At 45.9% G+C, this 21,569-nt stretch overlaps 1 protein-coding gene across 1 annotated transcript in view; it reads right to left on the bottom strand.

Annotated features, from left to right (window-relative positions):
* Window positions 1-15,027: 15,027 nt before the first annotated feature.
* Window positions 15,028-21,569, bottom strand: part of LOC120935491 (oocyte zinc finger protein XlCOF6.1-like) — a gene marked incomplete at its 3' end in the record, with an annotated part of 30,772 nt that continues 24,230 nt past the window's right edge. Inside the window, exon 4 of the mRNA XM_040347542.1 lies at window positions 15,028-15,908. Within this exon, the coding sequence (XP_040203476.1) occupies window positions 15,028-15,908 (881 nt within the window). The remainder of the gene's footprint in view (window positions 15,909-21,569) is intronic.

Below are 21,569 nucleotides of genomic sequence, written 5' to 3'. Positions count from 1 at the left end.
TTTTTCTGATCTGTGTCACCCTCCCCTCAAATTTCAGCATTGCTATGGGACATTCCATTAAAGCGGGAGTTCACCCATTTATGAAATTTTTTTTTTTCTCCCATAAGGTTCCTGCTCGTTCGGTCTAGGGGAATCGGCTATTTGTAGTAAAATATGAGCTGTACTTACCCGTTTTCGAGCTGCATCTTCTTCCGTCGCCTCCGGGTATGGGTCTTCGGGAGCGGGCGTTCCTTCTTGATTGACAGCCTTCCGAGAGGCTTCCGACGGTCGCATCCATCGCGTCACTCGTAGCCGAAAGAAGCCGAACGTCGGTGCGGCTCTATACTGCGCCTGCGCACCGACGTTCGGCTTCTTTCGGAAAATCGTGACGCGATGGATGCGACCGTCGGAAGCCTCTCGGAAGACTGTCAATCAAGAAGGAACGCCCATTCCCGAAGCCCATACCCGGAAGCGACGGAGAGGATGCATCTCGTAAACGGGTAAGTACTGCACATATTTTAAAATAAATAGCCGATTCCCCTAGTAAAAACGAGCAGGAATCTAAGGGGGAAAAGTGCCCTCTAAGGGTGAACCAGCTTACAGCTTACCTGTAAAATCCTTTTCTTGGGAATACATCACGGGACACAGACCTCCCACCCCTCTTCGGAGTCAACGAGGAACACTTATTGCTTTGCTACAAAACTGAGGCACTCTCCATTTGGGAGGGGTTATATAGGGGAGGAACTCAATTCTAATTGGGTTTGCCAGTGTCCAATCACCTGTGGTGACTACATAACCCATTAAGTAATTAAAGCTCTGTGTCCCGTGATGTATTTCTAAGAAAAGGATTTTACAGGTAAGCTGTATTAAAAAATCCTATTTTTAAGATCCCCAGTAAACCCTTAATGAACATGAAGTGCCCAGCAGAATCCGCTATGGTGTCTTGGCAAGTCCAAGGAAGTCGGTTGGACAGTATTATGGATTAGGGTTGCCACCTGTCCGGTTTTGACACATGTGCACGGGTTTCCCCCAGCAGAAAAACCGGGGCACACATTCAACCATCCTGAATCTCTGGCCCCGGCCGCAACATCTAGAGGGGCGCCACGCATCCCGTGCCCGCTATCACTGTCACATAGTGCTGGAACATCTGTGCACTTTGAGCCCAGCTTAGCAATTGGCAGTGGGTGCCTTGCGATTGCCCGAACGGGCCATGTGTGGGGCAGCCCGGGTGGCAGACACAAGGGTCTGTGATTGGCCCTGCAGAGCTGGTCCTGTATGAAGGCGGGGCTGGACTGTGGACTTGATAATCATGCCTGCTTGCTCCCGGGGTCCTGCCTCACGATGTGTGCCTCCTGAGGTCTCATCTGCTGTCAGCTTGACCCCCTCCTCCTGTATCAGCCCCCCTCCTTCCTCTCTGTCAACCCCCTCCCTCTCACCCAACCCCCACTCTCTCCTGCCTCCCCCCTTTCTCTCACTGCCGCCTCTCTCTCACCTCCTCTCGCCTTCCCATTTCTCCCCTCCCTCCCCCCACCTCTTTCCCTCCTCAGGGTGTGGGGGCCCCATGAGGATGGTTGTACGGGGCCTCAGAAATTCCTAACAGCAGCCCTCTGAGTGAGTGCACCAGTTCGGATGTGTCCTGATTCCTATGTCTTGCCGACACACTTCTCCCCAAGGCTCCTCTACAGTAGAGGAGCTCCACCCCCAAACTCCAGCTCCCACACTTTCTGGCTCAAAGCGGCTCTTGGTAAGGCAGTCTAACGGGGGTCTTTCAGGGCAAGGGACACTGATGGGTGGGTTCCCTGATCTAATTGAGGGGGACCGATATAAGGGAAGGGGAGTCTATGGGGAGGGGGGTGGACTGTGTCAGTAGGGCAGTGGACGGTGTCCGTAGCCCAGTTGCAGCTACACTACCCCCTCAGTGGCCCCAAAGTCCTTCAGCCTCAGTACCCCCTCAGCTCCTCTACTACCCTCAGTTTTTTCCTCCCTCTGACACCAATGATGGAACATATTCGTCATGGCAGGCTGGGGAATGTTCTCTTCCTCCTGACCAGCAATGTAAGGGTCTCTGTGCTCCATACTCCTGACCCCTGCACTCCATCATTGTGTTGGCTGCATAGTGTAATGATTTCCCATTGGCTGCCTGTGTAGTGTAATAATTGTCCTTTGTAGGCCATGTATGGGCAGGATGGTCATTGTCTTGTCTATTTATTGTCAATGCTGTTTGTTTAGAGGAACATAGTACTAGAAATGATCTCCAAAATTAAGAGAATGTTCCGGCCCTGTAAGTGGGAAAATGTTCTAACCCTGAAGGAGTTAATCTAGGTTTCCACACTATATATGTGTGTATCATCATCTGCTGGAGATAAAAGACATCACAGTGACTATGGAGGAAGAGGACGGACATGACTGGGTTACTGGGTGTAAATAGAAAATAAGATCTTATTACCTCCTCTGCTGCCACTTTCAACAATGTCTTCTCTCTACTTCCTCCCGACTCACCTCTCACCCGGAACTTCCTGTGTGTACCTGACATCACTTCCTGTCTTCCATAGAGATTTCCTTGTTAAAAGTGAGATCACCATCTTGTGGAGCTCAGAGGAACTGCAGCTCGGAGAATCGTCTCCACTCCCACCGAGATGGATAGAGATATATGACTGCCTAGTCCAGCCTTTCTCAGCCAGGATTCCTCCAAAGGTTTTTAGGGGTTTAGGGGTCTCTCTCATCAACCACTTAACATTAACCCACATCCCATTGCAAAATGACAGCCGGGCAGGACTTTCGTCGGCTGCAGGTATACATCATATGTCCAGATCACTTTAACAGAGTAGTACAGTGTTACTATGGTAAGATTATATTGCTCTAGTCACAATGTGTTAAAAAAATAAAAATAAGTCGTAAAAAAAAGAAAAAACACTGCAAAATGTTATTGGGTTTTTTTCCCGCACCATCACCAGTCAGTGTGCCTGATCACACCCACACCCTTTATATGATTTTGAACTGCACTGGTGATCGTATGTAAAAAAAAAATGTTTTTTTATTTCTTAATTTTCCAAAAAATTATGACAAAAAAATTACAACTTCAAAAAACTCACCATACCTTTTACTAAATACCCCAGACTGTCTATTTTAACCAAGCCTCTTTTTGAGATTTGTTGTTTATAAGTTAAAATTATTTAGAACCCTGAAACATTATATATATATATATTCTTTCAGACACCCTTGAGAATAAAAAGGTGATCGTCGCAATACTTTATGTGCAGTGGCCTTACAAATACACTGGGGTAGATTCAGGTACGTGCGCTTCTTCTTACGGCGGCGCAGCGCAACGTCTTTACGCTACGCTGCCGTAACTTACAGGAGCAAGTGCAGTATTCACAAAGCACTTGCTCCGTAAGTTGCGGCGGCGTAGCGTAAATGGGGCCGGCGTAAGCGCGCGTAATTCAAATGTGGAAGGGGGGCGTGTTTTATGTAAATGTTTGACCTGACGTGATTGACGTTTTTTTTTACGGCGTCCGTGTACATATCCCGGTGTGCATTGCTTCCAAGTACGGCGCAACGACGTATTGGTTTCGACGTGAACGTAAATTACGTCAAGCCCTATTCGCGAACGACTTACGCAAATGATGTAAAAAATGCAAATTTCGAAGCGGGAACGACGTCCATACTTAACATTGCCTAATAGCAGGAACAACCTTACGCTGAAAAAGCCTAACGTAAACGTCGTAAATAAATTGCGCCGGGCGTACGTACGTTTGTGAATCGGCCAGCGTCAGAATGCACCCTAAGATACGACGGCGTAAGAGACTTATGCCAGTCGTATCTTAGGCTAAAGTCGGCGTATCTAGCTTTCTGAATACAGAAAGTAGATACGACGGCGCAGATTTGAATTTGCGTATCTATGGATATGCCGGCGTAAATTCTCTCTGAATCTTCCCCACTGTTTTGAATTAAACAGTAAAGTTAGCCCAATTTTTTTCTATATTGTGAAAAATACTTTAAATTCACTGCCAAAATATTCTCCTGTGAGTCCCGGATGTGTAAGAAAGTGAGTTGAATGATATTGACATTCAACCTGGAAAAGGAGCGGGGCTTCATCACTGGATTGGCTAGTCTGTGGGGGCATCACCGGAGAGAAGATCCATACACAATCAGAAGTCTAGAAAGCCATCACGACCTTTGAAGATTGCCAACCGGCTTCTCCATTATCGGGAATTTAAGGCCCCTGGAGATTAGGGGCCAGATTCAGGTAGAAGTGCGGCGGCGTAACGTATCGTAGATACGTTACACCGCCGCAAGTTTTCATCGCAAGTGCCTGATTCACAAAGCACTTGCGATAAAAACTACTCCGGCGTAAGCCCGCGTAATTTAAATGGGCGTGTGCCATTTAAATTAGGCGCACTCCCGCGCCGGACCTACTGCGCATGCTCCGTTTCGTAACTCCCGCCGTGCTTTGCGCAAAGTGACGTCATTTTTTCGAACAGCGACGCGTGTATCGTAATTCCGTATTCCCGAACGGCTTACGCAAATGACGTGAATTTTTAAATTTCGACGCGGGAACGACGGCCATACTTTAGACAGCAATACGTTTCCTGTCTAAAGTTGAGGCACCCAAAACGACGACTAACTTTGCGACGGGAAACTAGACTAGCGGCGATGTAGCAAACGCGAAAAACCGTCGTGGATCGCGGTAACTCCTAATTTGCATACCCGACGCTGGTTTACGACGCGAACTCCCCAGCGGCGGCCGCGGTACTGCATCCTAAGATCCGACAGTGTAAAACAATTACACCTGTCGGATCTAAGGGATATCTATGCGTAACTGATTCTATGAATCAGTCGCATAGATACTCTGAGAGATACGACGGAGTATCTGAGATACTCCGTCGTATCTCCTTTGTGAATCTGGGCCTAGGAACTTGTTTTCTGCCCTGACTCTACAATATTGAGAAGGCTGATTATATCCCTCTGTGAGGTAAGCGCTCTGTGAGCACTAAGTCATTGTGATTATCAGAGAAGAATTGGTTGATACACTACACAGAAGATTTGACACATTTTGAAGATTGTTTTTATAGTGTTTAGAAGAATCACTATTTGAAAATTGTGGATGTTTTATTTTATTAATTTAAATCACATTTATTATTTTAGACATACTGTAGATTGAGTTTTAGCACGTTTTTAGAAAGTTGCACTGATCATTATTCACTTCTATATTCCTGGGAGAGTGGCCCCAGGAGCAATGGGTGACTGAGTTGAACAGGCTGGTTCACCAGGAGATAGAGCTGGACAATCGATATTGGGCTCTGCAATGGCACGCAGAGCAGGAATATTTAACAATAATATGACTTTGACCCTGGATTGCTGTGTAGGAGCCTTACAGATGGTTTTGTGTTTGGCGATGAAGGAGAACCTACCCTTGAGGCTATGCTCGGTCTTGCAGGGGTTTCAGAGCTTAAACCTGATCTGGACTATTTGGACTATTAGGAAAGAACAGCATCTGGAAAGGGCCTACAGGAAACTGCTAGAACACGTTCAGCAGCATGTCAGAGAATCGTCTGTGGAAATGTGGTGGAGATGATTCTAAAATCCCTATTTTCAAATTAGGCTAATTATTTTTATTATTAGAATCACTTAAATGTTGCTTTTCTTATATTCGTAAATATTGTTTTTATATTCCTTATACTGTTTATTTGTTTTTATACGCATTATGCATACGTAGGTATGAGAATGATCAATACTGCTTATTTTCCTTGATAAGTTTTGTCAAATATGTTTTTAGAGTATATTTCAACTTGGATGGACATACAGAGAGAGAACTATTGAAATCAAGAAGCAGCTCCATTCCCCTCACTCCTAAATTCCTCATTCCAAAACCCCCTTCTCTTCACCCCCACCAAAGGAATTCTATGTAAAATGGCGAATGAGTCTGAAAAAAGACACAAGGGGACTTTATGCCACATGACAAGAAGGGTGTGTGCAGCTAGTCTGGAATGAACTTGTGAGGAGAAACCACCCTTCAAAATGAACTGACCAATGACAGACTCACGGGGGGCGTGTAATAAGAGACTGAATGGGAGTAATCAGTGGGTGTGAAATGTATAGGTTGACCAATGAGAATGCATTTTGTGATCTTGTGCTGATAATAAAACCAACTGCCCAGTTGGCAACCATTCTCTTTGCTGGCTGAACGTTGGAAGGTGAGATGTAGATTCTGTGCCTGGATTGTACATGTCACCTTATATATATATTAATTTGGGTCTTCCGGCAGAAATGAGTTAGCCCTGAGATTGTATCAGGAAATCAATTAATTAATGAGTCCTCATCAGAAACTCCGGAGATTGCCGTCTCCAAAGCTAAAGTGCTGACAACAGGGCAGAGCTCTGCTAACCTTGGCCCAGCACCAAAAACATCTTCTGGTTTCCACGGACAGGAGATGGTGATCCTCTATCCCCAGACACCAATTATAGAGACTGGGGATTTGATAGTCTTTTCTGCTGAGGAAGAACAACCTGGTGAGCCTCCAGCAGAAGAGCTTGCATCAGGGCCAGATGTCACTGACCTCTGTCCAGCACCAACAGCAGCTTCAGCCTCCCCGAGAGAAGAGGCAGTCGGCCTTTCTTCCACAACACTGACAGAGACATGGGATTTCCGGCCAGCAGCATCTGTGGGCGTACCAGAAACTTCTCCTGCTGAAGCGCTGACAACTAGACAGAAGGTCGAAGACCTCTGCGGCAGTTCAGGAGGCCCAGGGTGAGAAGGTGGTGGTGGTCTTTCCTCCCCAGCAAGCATCCGTGCACCTGGGAGACAGTACCGGAGACATGTCGTCCCAGCAGCCAGATCAGGGTAAGGGAGATGAAGCAGCCTGTTTCCCTTCCCAGCAGAAGATGGCATCCCAGAATGATGCCAGCAACCCAGCAGAAGGGATGTCAACAGGCAACTAACAGAAGAGGGAGTTCCTGTGAAAGTTGATGGGACTTTGGTCTCCACTTACACAACCCCAGAAAATGGTGCGGCACAGGAGGATGTCAGCCATGCTTTGCAAGCACTGGGGGATTTTCATGCAGAAAAATTGGATGAGTTTTTAGTCTCCACCTGTATACTCCAAGAATGCTGGGCAGTCAGCCCAGATCCCCCACAGCACAAGGGAGTGAGCTCAGTCACCCTGTCTTCTCTACAGTGGCTGAAAGGACTCCCTCCAGGAAGAAGGGCCAGTCTATGCTTCTCCTCAGTGGCGGGTATGTTCTCTGAGAGAGGCAGAGGTTGACTGGGTAAGTAATGCTCTGTTTGGGACAATTTATTTGGGGTACTGTGTGGATACCGGCATTTTGGGACTGGAACTACTGACTAACTTTGTAATCAACCCATCTGGGGTCTCCTCCTATGTTAGTCTGCTGCTGAAAGGGGATAGATGTGACGGGAGTTACTTTGGGCGGGGGGCCCATGGAACCCAGAATTCCTTGGGGAGGTTGGGGAAACATTTGTTTCCCCATGCACCTCCTATGCAGGGCAGGATGGATGGTGAGGGAGGCTGCAATGAGGGCACGGTAAGGCTGCAATGAGGGCACGGTAAGGCTGCAATGAGAGCGAGGGAAGCTGCAATGAGAGCGAGGGAAGCTGCAATGAGGGCACAGTAAGCCATGAATAAGCACTGATTTTGTGCAAAACGTCGGCTGTCCCCTGTTTCTGTTGCTGTGATCTGGTAATGCTTTTGCTGTTCATTTAATAAAAGACAACCTGTACGGTTTTTGGAGTGCGGCCATCCATCCTTCATTCAACCTTTATGCTTGCCTAGTGCACTGCCAGCACCCTTGGAATCCTGTACCAGTGCATGACCATATAGTAGACCCACCTGGAGCAGTGACTTTCTTCTAAGGCGGCAATGATGGTGAGGCTGCAATGAGGGCACAGTAACGCGACAATGATGGGCATGTGAGGCTGCAATTATGGGCACGGTGAGGCTGAAATTAATGGCATGATGAGGCTGCAATGAAGAGCACAGTAAGGCGGCAATGGTGGGCACAGTAAGGCTGCAATGAGGACACGGTAAGGCGGCAATGATGGGCACAGTGAGGCTGCTCCTATGTCTAATGCCTGGTACACAGGAAAACTGCTATGAGAGCTTTTAGTCGGGAATCCTGGCCGTGTGTATGCTCCATCGCAGTTTTTCCAACAGGAAAACTGCCGGACAAAAAAAGAGATCAGGATCTCTTTTTTCCCATCAGGCCAAAAATCAGAGTGGGAAATCCATCCATCTGTATGGTTTTACGACGGGCAGAAAACCGTGCATGCTCAGAATGAGACGCTGTAACTGACTGAAAAGCACGAATACTGAAAAGCGCAAATTGTCTCTCACCAAACTTTTACTAACACAGGGATCAACAAAAGCAGCCCAAAGGGTGGCGCCGTTGAAATTGAACGTCCCCTTTAAAGTGCCGACGTGTTGTACGTCACTGCGCTTTGGACGGGCAGACTTTTGTCTGAGCATGTGTATGCAAGGCAGCCTGAGAGGAATTTTGTTGGGAAAACGAAAACTGTCGGTTTTTTATCCGACGGAAAAAACGCACGTGTGTACTAAGCATAAGTCACCCTGTGTCTCTAATAGGGGCACAGGGTGACCGAGAAATCCAGTCTGATCTGTACTAATCGGACTTACTGTTCAACCACACTGGAATGTTGTGTGTGTGTGTATATATATTTTTTTATATTGTCTCTTTTTTGTGTACCCTTTGCTGGGTAGTATGGGGTGTGGCCGTATTCCTTTGTTTTATTTTTTGTGTCTGCCTTATGAGAAATGTATTATGGGATGGATATTTGTTTTTGTGTTCTTTATTGCTGATTGGACAGTTTACCCCATCCTGAATCCAAGGGAGGGGGCATTGTCCCCGAGTGGATATCTGTTGTTACATGTGTTTTAATAAACAGTTCATGTCCAGCTTTGTAACTGAGCTAGTCTTGTCTGGTTCTTACAATATTCGGCTGTAAAATATGATATCTGAAGTTCCAGATTGGAGGAAGCAGTGTACTGACGGAGGGTGGGACCTTTCGTTACAGCCCCCCGTCCAGCAACATAAGATAGGCATCCAGCAACAGTAGATAGGCAGCCTTCCCATCCAGCAACAGTAGATAGGAAGCCACTGTCAGGAAAGACTTACCAGAAGATGAGATGGTTCCTGCAGGCTAACTTCTGTTCCCCAAACCTTTCTTAGCAAAGGCGCATTAGCGAGAGCTAATATGCGCATAAATATGTGCAAGAATATGAATAGATATGTGAATGCGCGCATTAGTGTGCACGGTGCATCCTGTGACAGATGAGGGCACCAAATGGGCTATATAAACTGGATCGGTGCCGTCTTGTTTACAGCGTTCCCATGATTGTCCTGTTCCCTGTTTATTTGCATCTGCTTCCAGTTGCCTACCCGGCTTGTTCTGACTACTCCTGCTCTCCACCTGTCCCAGCTTGTACCTTGACCACTCTCCGCATCTGTACCTTATCTGACCGCACTGTGTATGACCCGGTTTGTCTGACTCTGTTTATGTTCCAATCTATATGGAGCTATCTAGCTGCAAACATCTGTCCATCCGCCATTGGGACCTGCTCTTCTGCTGACTATGTCCAAGTACCAGCTTGTTCCAGTCTTCAAGACATCCGCTGTCATCTCTATCAGGGGCCCAGAGTCATAGGTGTAAGGCCGAGTACTCACGAGCAGACATGTCCGATGAAACCGGTCCGCGGACCGTTTTCATCGGACATGTCTGCCCGGGGACTTCTGTTCGATGGCTGTACACACCATCGAACAGAATTCCGCGCGTAAACAATACGCGGGGCATGTCCGCGGTGTCGCCGCGGCGACGTGGGCGGGCCTGCCTTTTAAATGCTTCCACGCATGCGCCAAAGTCGTTCGACGCATGCGAGGGATGGCGGGTGGCCGGACATGTACGGTAGGTCTGTACAGACGACCGTACATGTCGGGGGGACAGGTTTCCAGCGGACTGTTTTAAAGCAAGTCCAGGAAACAGCTGTCCGCTGGAAACCTGTCCGATCCGCTCGGGCCTACACACGGCCAAACATGTCTGCTGAAACTGGTCCGCGGACCAGTTTCAGCAGACATGTTTGGTCGTGAGTACGGGGCCTAAGAGAGGCCTTCCTCCACATAACAGGCTCTTCCTATCAGGTACGTGACAGCCGCCCAGCAACAGCAGATAGGCAGCCCCCCTCCTCTCCATCCAGCAACAGTAGGTAGGCAGCCCCCCTCTCCACCCAGCAACATTAGATAGGCAGCCCCCCATCCAGTATCATTGGATAAGCAGCCCCCCTCCATCCAGCAACAGTAGATAGGCAGCCCCCCTCCTCTTCATCCAGCAACAGTACAGCAGCCTTCCCCCAGCAACAGTAGATAGGCAGCCCCCTGCAGCAACAAATGACTAATAAACTGTGTACATTGATCGGTAGGACTGAGCAGTGCAGCCCAGCTCTCCCTTACAGGCAAATTTTCTCACCGCTCCAGGTGAGCCCTGTGAGCAATCAAGGGCTGTTGAACCACCAAGGTGCTGGCAATGCTGATGATAGCACAATAGAAGAACGAAAACTGGATAGCCGCACTCCAAATCACTTAAAAAAGTTGTCTTTATTTTTCAACTGTACACACAGTCACTGCAACCAACAAAACACAGTATGGCCGACGCGTTTCGCACTTACAGTTAGTGCTTAGTCATGGCTGAGCACTAACTGTAAGTGCGAAACGCATCGGCCATACTGTGTTTTGTTGGTTGCAGTGACTGTGTGTACAGTTGAAAAATAAAGACAACTTTTTTAAGTGATTTGAAGTGCGGCTATCCAGTTTTCGTTCTTCTATTTAGCTCTCACTTACAGCTGCTACTGGCACAGGAAGATGCAGTCAGAGTTAGACAGAGAGTACAGGTGATATCACTCCGCCAGGTCTCCTTCAGGCTGCAGCCATCGCTACAGAAGCTGCTCAGGAATATGCAGCCGCTGGATCACTCCATTGAGCTTATTGTAATTAACTTAACGCGTTTGGAGGAAGAAAAATGCTGACTATGCTGCGTACACACGATCATTTTTCGGCATGTAAAAAACGAAATGTTTCAGCATGTAGAAAAAACAAAGTTTTTTTCCAACTACATCATTAAAACGACGTTGCCCACACACGGTCATAAAAAAAAATGCTCTAGCAAAGCGCGGTAACGTACAACACGTATGGCGGCACTATAAAGGGGAAGTTCCATTCGGATAACGTCACCCTTTAGCTGATTTTGTGTTAGTAAAAGACCATTCGCGCTTTTATGTCTGTTACAGCGTGATGAATGTGCTTACTCCATTACGAACGGTAGTTTTACCAGAACGAGCGCTCCCGTCTCATAACTTGCTTCTGAGCATGCGCAGGTTTTTAACGTCGTTTTAGCCCACACACGATCATTTTTTACAACCCGAAAAATGACATTGTTTAAAACGTCGGTAAAAAATGCAGCATGTTCGATTTTTTTTTGACGTTTTTCAGAACCCGAAAAATGATGTGAAGCCCACACATGATCATTTTAACTTAGTTTTTTACATGCCGAAAAATGATCGTGTGTACGCGACATGAGAACACCATCTCTACAGCCAAGCATGGAGGTGAAAACATGATGCTTTGGGGCTGTTTTCTCTGCTAAGGTAGAGGTACAGGCAGACTTTGCTGCATTGAGGGGCCAATGGACAGGGCCATGTATTGTAAAATCTTGGTTGAGAATGTTCTTCCAGCATGACAATGACCCAAAACATACCACCAAGGCAACAAAGAAGTAGCTAAAAAAAGAGCACATTAAAGTCATGGAGTGGTCTGGTCAGTCTCAAGACTTTAATCCTATAGAAAATGTTTGGAGGGAGCTGAAACTTTAGGCCCATACACACAATAGGACTTTTTGACAACAAACTTCAAAATGAGCAGATTTACCAAAAACCAGACCGTGTGTACGCTCCATCAGACAAACCTTTTCGGTTTTCATCGGACAAATGTTCGCTCTGGAAACGGTCAAACTTTTTGGCAACAAAAGTCCTACGGTACAAAGTCCTATTGTGTGTACAGAAGTCCATCGGACTTTAGTCCAAACACGCATGCTCAGAACCAATGTTAAAATCAACCAACAATAGCAGAAGTTGACCAAAGGGTGGCGGTAAAGAGCAGAAAAAACACGTGATTCGTGTGTATGCATACCAAGTTCACGGCCAATGCCCTTCGGAAAAAAATCCGATCGTGTGTATGAGGCCAAGAGAACTTAAAGATTTACAGCCAGATTTAGGTAGGGCGGCGCATGTTTGAGCCGGCGTAGCGTATCTCATATACGCTACGCCGCCGTAAGTTAGAGAGGCAAGTGCTGTATTCACAAAGCACTTGTGTCCTAAGTTACGGCGGCGCAGCGTAAATGTCCCTTGCCTAAGCACGCCTCATTCAAATTGTGAAGAGGTGGGCGTGTTTTATGCAAATGAATCATGACCCGACATGATTGACGTTTTTTTTACAAACGGCTCATGCGCCGTCCGTTGACATATCCCAGTGCGCATGCTCCAAATTACGGGAACGACGTCCATACTTAACATTGGATAGGCCAGCTATTTGGTGGAATAACTTTACACCTGAAAACGCCTTATGTAAACGGTGTATCTTTACTGCGACGGGCAAGCGTACGTTCGTGAATAGGCGTATCTCGCTGATTTACGTATTCTAAAACGTAAATCAGTGTTCACGCCCCTAGCGGCCGGTGGAACTAGACAGCTAAGATACGACGGCGCAGGCCGTCGTATCTTAGCTACATTAATGTGTATCTCAATTTGAGAATACACTTAAATGTACGACGGCTTAGATTCAGAGTTACGACGGCGTATCTACCGATACGCCGGCGTAACACTACCTGAATTTGGCTATTAGAGAAGATCTTTAAAGAAGGATGGACTAAAATCCCACCTGAGATGTGTGCAAACCTGGTAACCAACTACAAGAAACCCCTTACCTCTGTGCTTGCCTACAAGGGTTTCCCCACCAAGTACTCAGTCATGTTTTGCTTGGGGAATCAGATACTTATTTTACTCACTGAACTGCAATTTAATTTATAGCATTTGTATCATGTGTTTTTTCTGGATTTTTGGTTGATATTCTGGTCTCTATCATTTAAAATACCCCTATGATAAAAATGATAGACCTTCATTTCTTTGCAAGTGGGCAAACTTACACAATCTGCAGGGGATCAAATCATTGTTCTCCCCACTGTATGTGTTGCGTAAACTGCTGTGTATATCACTCGTCTCTACATAAAGGACAGTCATTCTTTCTTGCGGGGTTGAATTTATCCATATTTAGATTGTACGTTTTATGAGCAGGGCCCTCCTAGTTCCTCTGTATTGACCTATGTGGTAATTGTAGATTTTACTTTATTAAAAATCGTACAAACATACAACATAATTAAAACATATTTACATATCTACATAATAAATAATATTAAGAATTAAGCTATTTTGGTTTATTTACTATATACAGTATACATAAATAGCTTAATTCAGCATGGAAACAGAAAACTGCTTATTTTGCCAGAAAAAAAAAAAAACATAAATAAAACTAAATATACAAACCAAGACATATTTTCATATTAATATTATCACGATTCTCCTCAACAAAACTCTAACCTCAACCTAAACACACCCTCAGGCTAAGAAACGATTACACATGCATGCAGCCTTTTTTCAAAAATCTGATCATAACAAAATCTAGGGGACGTGAAAGGACAGAAAGAAAAGCCGCACATCCAAAAACTGACAAACTGCAGCTACAGGAACCTGACATTCCTCCACGCCTTTGTCAAAACCATCGCGCCTCGCCTGCTGTCCTTCTCAAGACTCCAAATCTTCCCAACATCACCCAGAATGTTGTTCACCACCACCTCGCCAGGAAGGACTTTTTTCCGAGTGGAAACTCGACACCGTGCATTTCACGTAAAGTAACGGACTTCTACATTAACTAGAAAAAAAGCGTATCAAAATCAAAATCCCGGCGAGTCTTGAAAGCCCCATACACTGTATATATGGTAATTGTACTGTCCCCATTATATTGTAAAGCGCTGCATAAACCGTTGGCGCTATAGAAATCCTTTATAATAATAATATTTCTTTTTGATGCAAATTTCAAACCCTTCTCCAATAGTTTCTTTTTTTTTTTTGCATTAAAGAGTGGAAACTCGACACCGTGCATTTCACGTGAAGTAACAGACTTCTACATTAACTAGAAAAAAGCGTCTCAAAATCCTGGCGAGTCTTGAAAGCCCCATACACTGTATATATGGTAATTGTACTGTCCCCATTATATTGTAAAGCGCTGCATAAACCGTTGGCGCTAAAGAAATCCTTTATAATAATATTTATTTTTGATTCAAATTTCAAACCCTTCTCCAATAGTTTCTTTTTTTTTTTTGCATTAAAGAATTTTTATTGAAATTTTCATTTTCTCCAATACTTTCATTTCCTCAGTCAATTGTGCATCGCTAGGATTGGATATGCCTTCTCCAATTATTCTCTTTTTCTTTTCCTTCTTTGTCCCGCCATACTCTCCTCTTATAGGGCGTCTTCTTTGAATACTCAAACTTTTATTTATTTATTCATTTTATTTTCACAAGTTGTCCTAACTCGCGGTGTTAATCCAGATTTGGTATAAAGGAAACAAATTTATATTACGATAACCACGGGTTAACTATAAGCACTTTATTATAATTTTTCATCCATGTCTTTAACTGTTTTTTATATGATGGAGATCAGCCATGGAGTATATCTGAGGTGGACAGAACAGGACAGGAAAGTGGCTTCTCGTCTATGTGCAATCTCTGATGTATGTAAAGATTGGACAGATCTGAAAAATAATTCCCGCACTCAGGACAGGAATACGGCTTCTCTCCCATGTGAGATAACTGATGTGTGTAAAGATTGGACATATCTGCAAAACATTTCCCGCACTCAGGACAGGAATACAGCTTCTCTGCGGTGTGAGATCTCTGATGTGTGTAAAGATTGGACATATCAGCAAAACATTTCCCGCACTCAGGACAGCAATACGGCTTCTCTCCCGTGTGAGATCTCTGATGTGTAACAAGATCTGATTTTTGTGCAAAACTTTTTCCGCACTCAGAACAGCAAAACGACTTCTCCCCCGCGTGCAGTCTCTGATGCCTGTTAAGATGTGACTTATGTGAAAAACGTTTCCCACACTCAGGACAGGAATATGGCTTTTCCCCCGTGTGAGATCTTTGATGCGCCTCAAGTACTGATTTTCGTATAAAACATTTCCCGCACTCAATACAGAAATATGGCTTATCACCTGTGTGCAATCTCTGATGTCTGATAAGATTGGACTTCTCTGAAAAACATTTCCCGCACTCAGAACAGGAAAGTGGCCTCTCCCCCGTGTGCAATCTATGATGGCCGTAAAGATGTGACTTCTGTGAAAAACGTTTCCCGCACTCAAGACAGGAATAAGGCTTTTCCCCCGTGTGAGACCTTTGATGTGTGACAAGATGTGATTTTCGCATAAAACATTTCCCGCACTCAGGACAGGAAAACGGTTTCTCACCTGTGTGCAATTTTTGATGTCTGTTAAGACTGGACTTCAATGAAAAACACTTCCCACACTCAGGACAAGACAGTGACTTCTCACCTGTATGAGACCTTTTAAGCACATTGAGACCGGATTTAACATGGAAACTCTGCCAGTTCTCAGTACATGAAAACCTTTCATCTGTTGGAAGGACGGCACCGTCCCTCACAGTCTGAGGTTCCTCAGGATAAGAGGAATATGATGGTCCCTTTACAGTGCGTGGTGCCTGATGGACATTTGAGGTAGTCGGGTTTTCTCCTGGACTATACTGTGTAATGTCCTCATCTTCTACTTTACAGTCTGGAGACAAAATGAGACAATCCTCTGAGGTTTTCCTCATCTCCCGTCCATCTACTAAAATAGAAATAAAAAGATTATTACTAGACATGAGCAGATTGGTTCCCCTAAACCAGGACTCCGCCCACATCAGGCAGCTTTGTCTCTGAGGAACTTACAATTCCCCCCTCAAGGTAACTGGCTCCTCTGATCTCCTACCAGATTATTTCTTTACTCATGGACCTTAGTCAGAGAGTGAGGAAACAACGAGAACTGTCTTTTATAGGAGTGACAGTGATGAGGAGATTATAGGACGAGTGTCCCCACCCCCTCTATCACTCATTGCCATCTTCCCAACACAAGAAGTCCTGCACTTCCTTATTTAGTCCATGATTTAGTCATGAATAACAGCGGGGCTGAGCCCCACCAGAGGTCAGAGAGTGAGGATGGGGGAGAACAACCAAGATGAAGACTGGACTGATCCTGAATGCCACCATCATTGGGTTATTAACTTCTCCCTCAATATGCCTACCAGTTAATTTATTTATTCACGGACCTTAGAGAGTGAGGAAACAACGAGAACTATCTTTTATAGGACTGACAGTGATGAGGGGGGGATTAGAGAATGAGGGTCACCACCCCCTCTATCAATCATCAATAATCACAAAGCTGAGCCCCACCAGAGGTCAGAGAGTGAGGATGGGGGAGAGCAACCAAGATGAAGAATGGACTGATCCTGAATACCACCATCATTGGGTTATTGACTCCTCCCTCACTTTCTGTTGAAGGCTCCAAATGTATCAACAAGTATACAGACATATCCCTCCACCCGGCACAGCCAGCAAACAACAGAACAAGTATCCCTGGGAGAATTGTTCTGTTAGAGGTTTTGCTAGACTCAGGGATGAGGTAGAAAATCCAAAGCACATGCATCAGGTGCCTAAAATTAGCAATGTCTATGGTGAAAAAAATCAACATTTTGCTGCCAGCTGAACCACAGAATCTCCATAAATCCAGTCTAGATACATAAATTGTGTCTGCAGCACAGAAAAATAGGATTTTTTAATACAGCTTACCTGTAAAATCCTTTTCTTGGAAATACATCACGGGACACAGAGCCTTAAAGCGGTGGTTCACCCTCCATAACAACATTTTAGCATAAAATGAGGCATAGTAGCGCAAGCTACAGTATGCCTGTATTTATTTTTTTAGCCCCGTACTCACTGTGCAATCGTATATTGAAGATTCCGACTCCCCGCGGGGAATGGGCATTCCTATCAAGAGGGAGGATGATTGACGGCCGGCTCTGGCACGTCACGCTCCCCGAAGACAGCCGGAGTAGGTCTCGGCTCTTCACAGCGCTATACGGCACCTGCGCACAGACTATGCGCAGGCGCCGTGAAGAGCCAAGTCCTATTTCGGCTATTTCCGGAGAAGCGTGACGCGCCAGAGCCGGCCGTCAATCACCTTCCCTCTGGATAGGAACGCCCATTCCCCGCGGGGAGTCGGAATCTTCAATAATAGTCCCATGAGGCATAGCAAGACTCTGACAGCCACAAGCATGACACCCAAAGGCAGAGGCATGATGGGAATTGTAGTTTTGCAACATCTGGAGGTCCGCTAATTGCATATCCCTGATCTAGAGAGTGTAAACTCTCTTCCTCCGCAGACTGCGTATTTGGAAAAAAAGACGGTAAGCCTACATCTCGGTTCAGATGAAAACCTGAAACCACCTTAGGTAAAAAAGTTGGGTGAGACCGTAACACCACCCTGTCTTCATGAATAATCATATACCGTTCTTTACATGAAAGAGCCGCCAATTCCAATACTCTTCTAGCTGAGGATATGGCTACAAGAAAAACCAGCTTCTGTGTCAACAGACTTAGAGAAACCTGGTGTAAAGGTTAAAAAAGTAGCTTCTGTAAAACAGGCAATGCCAAATTCAAATCCCATGGGCACACAGGAGACTTATTCGGTGGATTTAACCACAGTGCACTCTGAACAAAGGCCCAGACTAGGGAATGAGAAGAAAGCGGTCTTTGAAAAAATACAGACAAAGCCGAGATTTGGCCCTTGATAGTGCTCAAGGCCAACTTCATATTTAAGCCTAACTGAAGAAAGGCAAGAATCTTGTTAATGACAAACTTCCTAGGATGCCACTTTCTGGGTTCACACCAGGAAACATATGCCTTCCAGATTCTGTAGTAGATGTGCCTGAAGGCCGGCTTCCTAGCATTAACCAGATTGGATAGGACTGGACCTGAGAGCCCATGTTTCCTCAGAATGTGAGTCTCAAAAGCCAAACCATCAAATTTAGACTTTGTAAGGCAGGATGGAATATTGGACCCTGAGATAGCAGGTCTGGGCGCAATGGACGAATCCAAGGTCTTCCTACTGCCATCCTTATGTCTTCTGCGTACCAGGGTCTCCTGGGCCAAGCCGGGGCGACCAAAATTACAGATTTTCCTTCCTTCTTGACCCTCTGAAGGAGTCGTGGGAGCAGCAGTATTGGAGGGAACACATAAATCAGGGAATACCGATCCCATGAGATTGTCAGGGAATCTGAGCCTTGAGCATAGGGATCTCTTGTTCTTGACACAAACCTGTCCAGTTTTGCATTGAACCTGGAAGCCAACAGGTCCACATCTGGGGTACCCCATTTCTGACATGATTTGAAACATTTCGGGGTGTAGAGACCATTCTCCCGGACTCAGTTCCTGGCGACTTAAAAAATCCGCCTGCCAATTTTCTACCCCTGGAATGAAGACCACAGATAGGCGAGAAATATGCATCTCTGATGTCTATTGATGCCAGGAATTCTCCTCCCTGAAGGGTGGAGACAACTGAACGGACAGACTCCATGCGAAAGGAGCAAATGTTCAGAAACTGATTTAGACTTTTTAGATCTAGGATAGGTCTGACATCCCCGTTTGGTTTTGGAACCGTAAACAGGTTTGAATAGAATCCTGACTCTGAGGCTAACTCCAAGATTACCCCTTGGGACAACAGGTGTTCCAAGGCCAACAGGAGAAGCCTTCTTTTTTCTGGATCTTTGGTAATTCTTGATCTCAGAAACTGGGGTGGCGGAAGTTCTCTGAATTCAAGCTTGTAGCCTGAGGACACTGTGGAGATGACCCACTTGTCCTGAACCTTGTTCCGCCAGGCGTTTTCAAAATGCAGTAGCCTTTCCTCCACTCGGTCGAGCGGGGGCATTCCTTCATAAGGAAGCTTTGGGGGTCTGTTTAGACTTTGAACCCCAAGTCCTTTCCTGCCCTTGGGCTTGGCTGTAGGCTTTACCCCTAGTGTTACACTGGGGCGGCCATCGCCACTGCCTGGAGACTGAGTTTCCAGGGGATGGAGAAACAGTACGTTTAAATGAGGGACGCTTACTCTTTCTTTTAAAAGGCAACAGAGTAGACTTGCCTCCGGTAATCTTTTGGATGTATTTGGCCAGGTCATCTCTAAACAGGCGCTCTCCCCCAAAGGGGAACGCTGCCAAGTATTTATGGCAGGAAGCCTCGGCCTCCAAATGTTTTAACCAAAGGGACCTGCGCATGTGTACCTGCAGGAGATTCAAGCAAGATGCTTGCTGAACAGAGTCAATAATCGCATCAATCGCAAAGCACAAGGCCTTAGGAAGGTCTTCATTAACCTCAATCTCCTCTGAAGGGAGGAGGTTAATCATCTGCTTCATTTGTTCTTTGAGGAACTGTAACAGCAGGTTGTACTACAGCCCTAGCCATGGCAGAGGAGGCTTTTACTAGGGATTCCAGCTTTTTATCAGTTGGATCCTTGAAACCCTGTGCGTTTTCTAAAGGACAGGTCAGGTTTTTGTTTGCACAAGAAATAGCTGCATCACTAGCAGGTACCCCCCATTTCTTGGTGAAATTGCTTAGGATGAGGAGGGAAAACTGCTTAGGATGAGAAAACAGTTTTTCTGGGTGAACACAGTCATCATACATCAGTTTATCCAGCAAGGGATGAACTGGAAAGTAGCATGCAGCCTGCAGGGATTTCCGAGATCCCAAAGAGGAAACAGAGGGCCTAGAAGCTTCAACAGGAGGCAATTTGTAAGTGGCACGCACCATCTCTGCATAATATTGCACCTGCATCTTTAGCGACTGAGAAGTCGCAGGAAACCTCTCATCCTCTGAGTCCTCAGACTGCCCATGATCCGCATCTCCTGAGAGGGATTTTTCACCCTCAGAAGGCTCATCTGAAAAGAGAGCCAGAGCAGATGAAGGGGATCTACACCGTTTTCTGCTATTTCTCAAGGAGGTTGCGACAATATTAGCAATTCTTTCTTCCAGGCCATCCTTAGCAATTTTTAAAGCGTCCTCAGTGACGTATACAGGTGCTGCCATAGGAGAAGCTGCAAAACCAGACAGGGGCTCATCCTGTGAGGCTGCTATCAGGCTAACAGAGGTGGATGGTAACATGCAGTCAAGCTCAGAATCCTAAGCCGTACGTGGGGATTTTCTGGGGCCTTTTTTATTTGCCCTAGACCCTCTTCTAGGAGACAGACCTTACTGCAAAGCAAAGGTACTATCCACAATATATAAATGTAATCACTGTTGTGCTATAGTCTTACAATATACAAAAAATATCAGCTCACTGAACAACCTGATGCCGAGTAGGAGTCTTAGGTTTGCCTGGTTCAATCCACAGCTCTGTGTCCATGCCGATTTACAGAAGGCTCTGGCGTGCTGGGCTTTTGACCCAGCCTCTTGGCGCCTGCACACAGGTGTCCTGCATTGCGCAGGGCACTAGCAACCACTCTGGGCCCTCCCCCTATCCATGTCTCCATACTGTCAGAAAGAATCGTTTCCGGTGTGCAAACGTTCGCACGTGCGCGTGCTGTCATGGCGGTGCCCAGGAGAGAAAGAAGCGGGGGAGAGTTACTTGGGGGGGTTTGGGGACCCCTGTATGCGTATCATGGCAGAGCCTGCAGCAGAAGGAGGCGAGTGGTGTTATTATGACGGACATCACTGAGCATGTTTATCCTGGAAGGCTATGTAAGAAAACACCAGGTTGCACTAACTCCCTCCAGTGGTGAAAACCAGGAAAGACATCCTACTCCAAGAAGATAATACATAAATAAAAAATTATCTTCTTCTTACCTGATCCACACCGCAGGAAAGCTACAAAATGTAGTTCCAGCTTTCACCCATCACGGCGGGCAAGTTGTGCCAACCTTCAGGTTTACAAAGGGTTTTATTCAAGAAAACCTCATACCTGGACCTGCAGAAGACTCTGCCAGAAACTTTTCGTGCCACGGATGTATTAGTACACCAAAGTCTGGATCCCAGAGCCCAGACCATCGCAGAGAGACATTACAGGCAAACCTTGTTTCTTCTTACACAAGGCCCGGGTACCAACCATCTTAGGCCTTTGATATTAGCCCGAGGAATGGATCCGGTTATAGCTCCTAGGTCTCTGCAGCCAGACCATCAAAAGAGCATTTTTCTTCTTAGCACATGTTGAACGTGACCAACCACCCTAACACTGGCGAAAAAACTGAGGCACTCTCCATTTGAGGGGGGTTTATGTAGGGAAGGAACTCAATTTTAATTGGGTTTGCCAGTGTCCAATCACCTGTGATGACTACATGATCCATTAAGTAATTAAGGCTCTGTGTCCCGTGATGTATGATCAAGAAAGGAAGATTATCCAATAGTAATACAGGAA

The sequence above is a fragment of the Rana temporaria genome, chromosome 4, assembly GCF_905171775.1.
Source record: "Rana temporaria chromosome 4, aRanTem1.1, whole genome shotgun sequence".
NCBI classification, from domain to species: Eukaryota; Metazoa; Chordata; class Amphibia; order Anura; family Ranidae; genus Rana; species Rana temporaria.
Note: the sequence above shows the minus strand (reverse complement) of the source record. Positions and strands in the feature narration are given on the sequence as shown.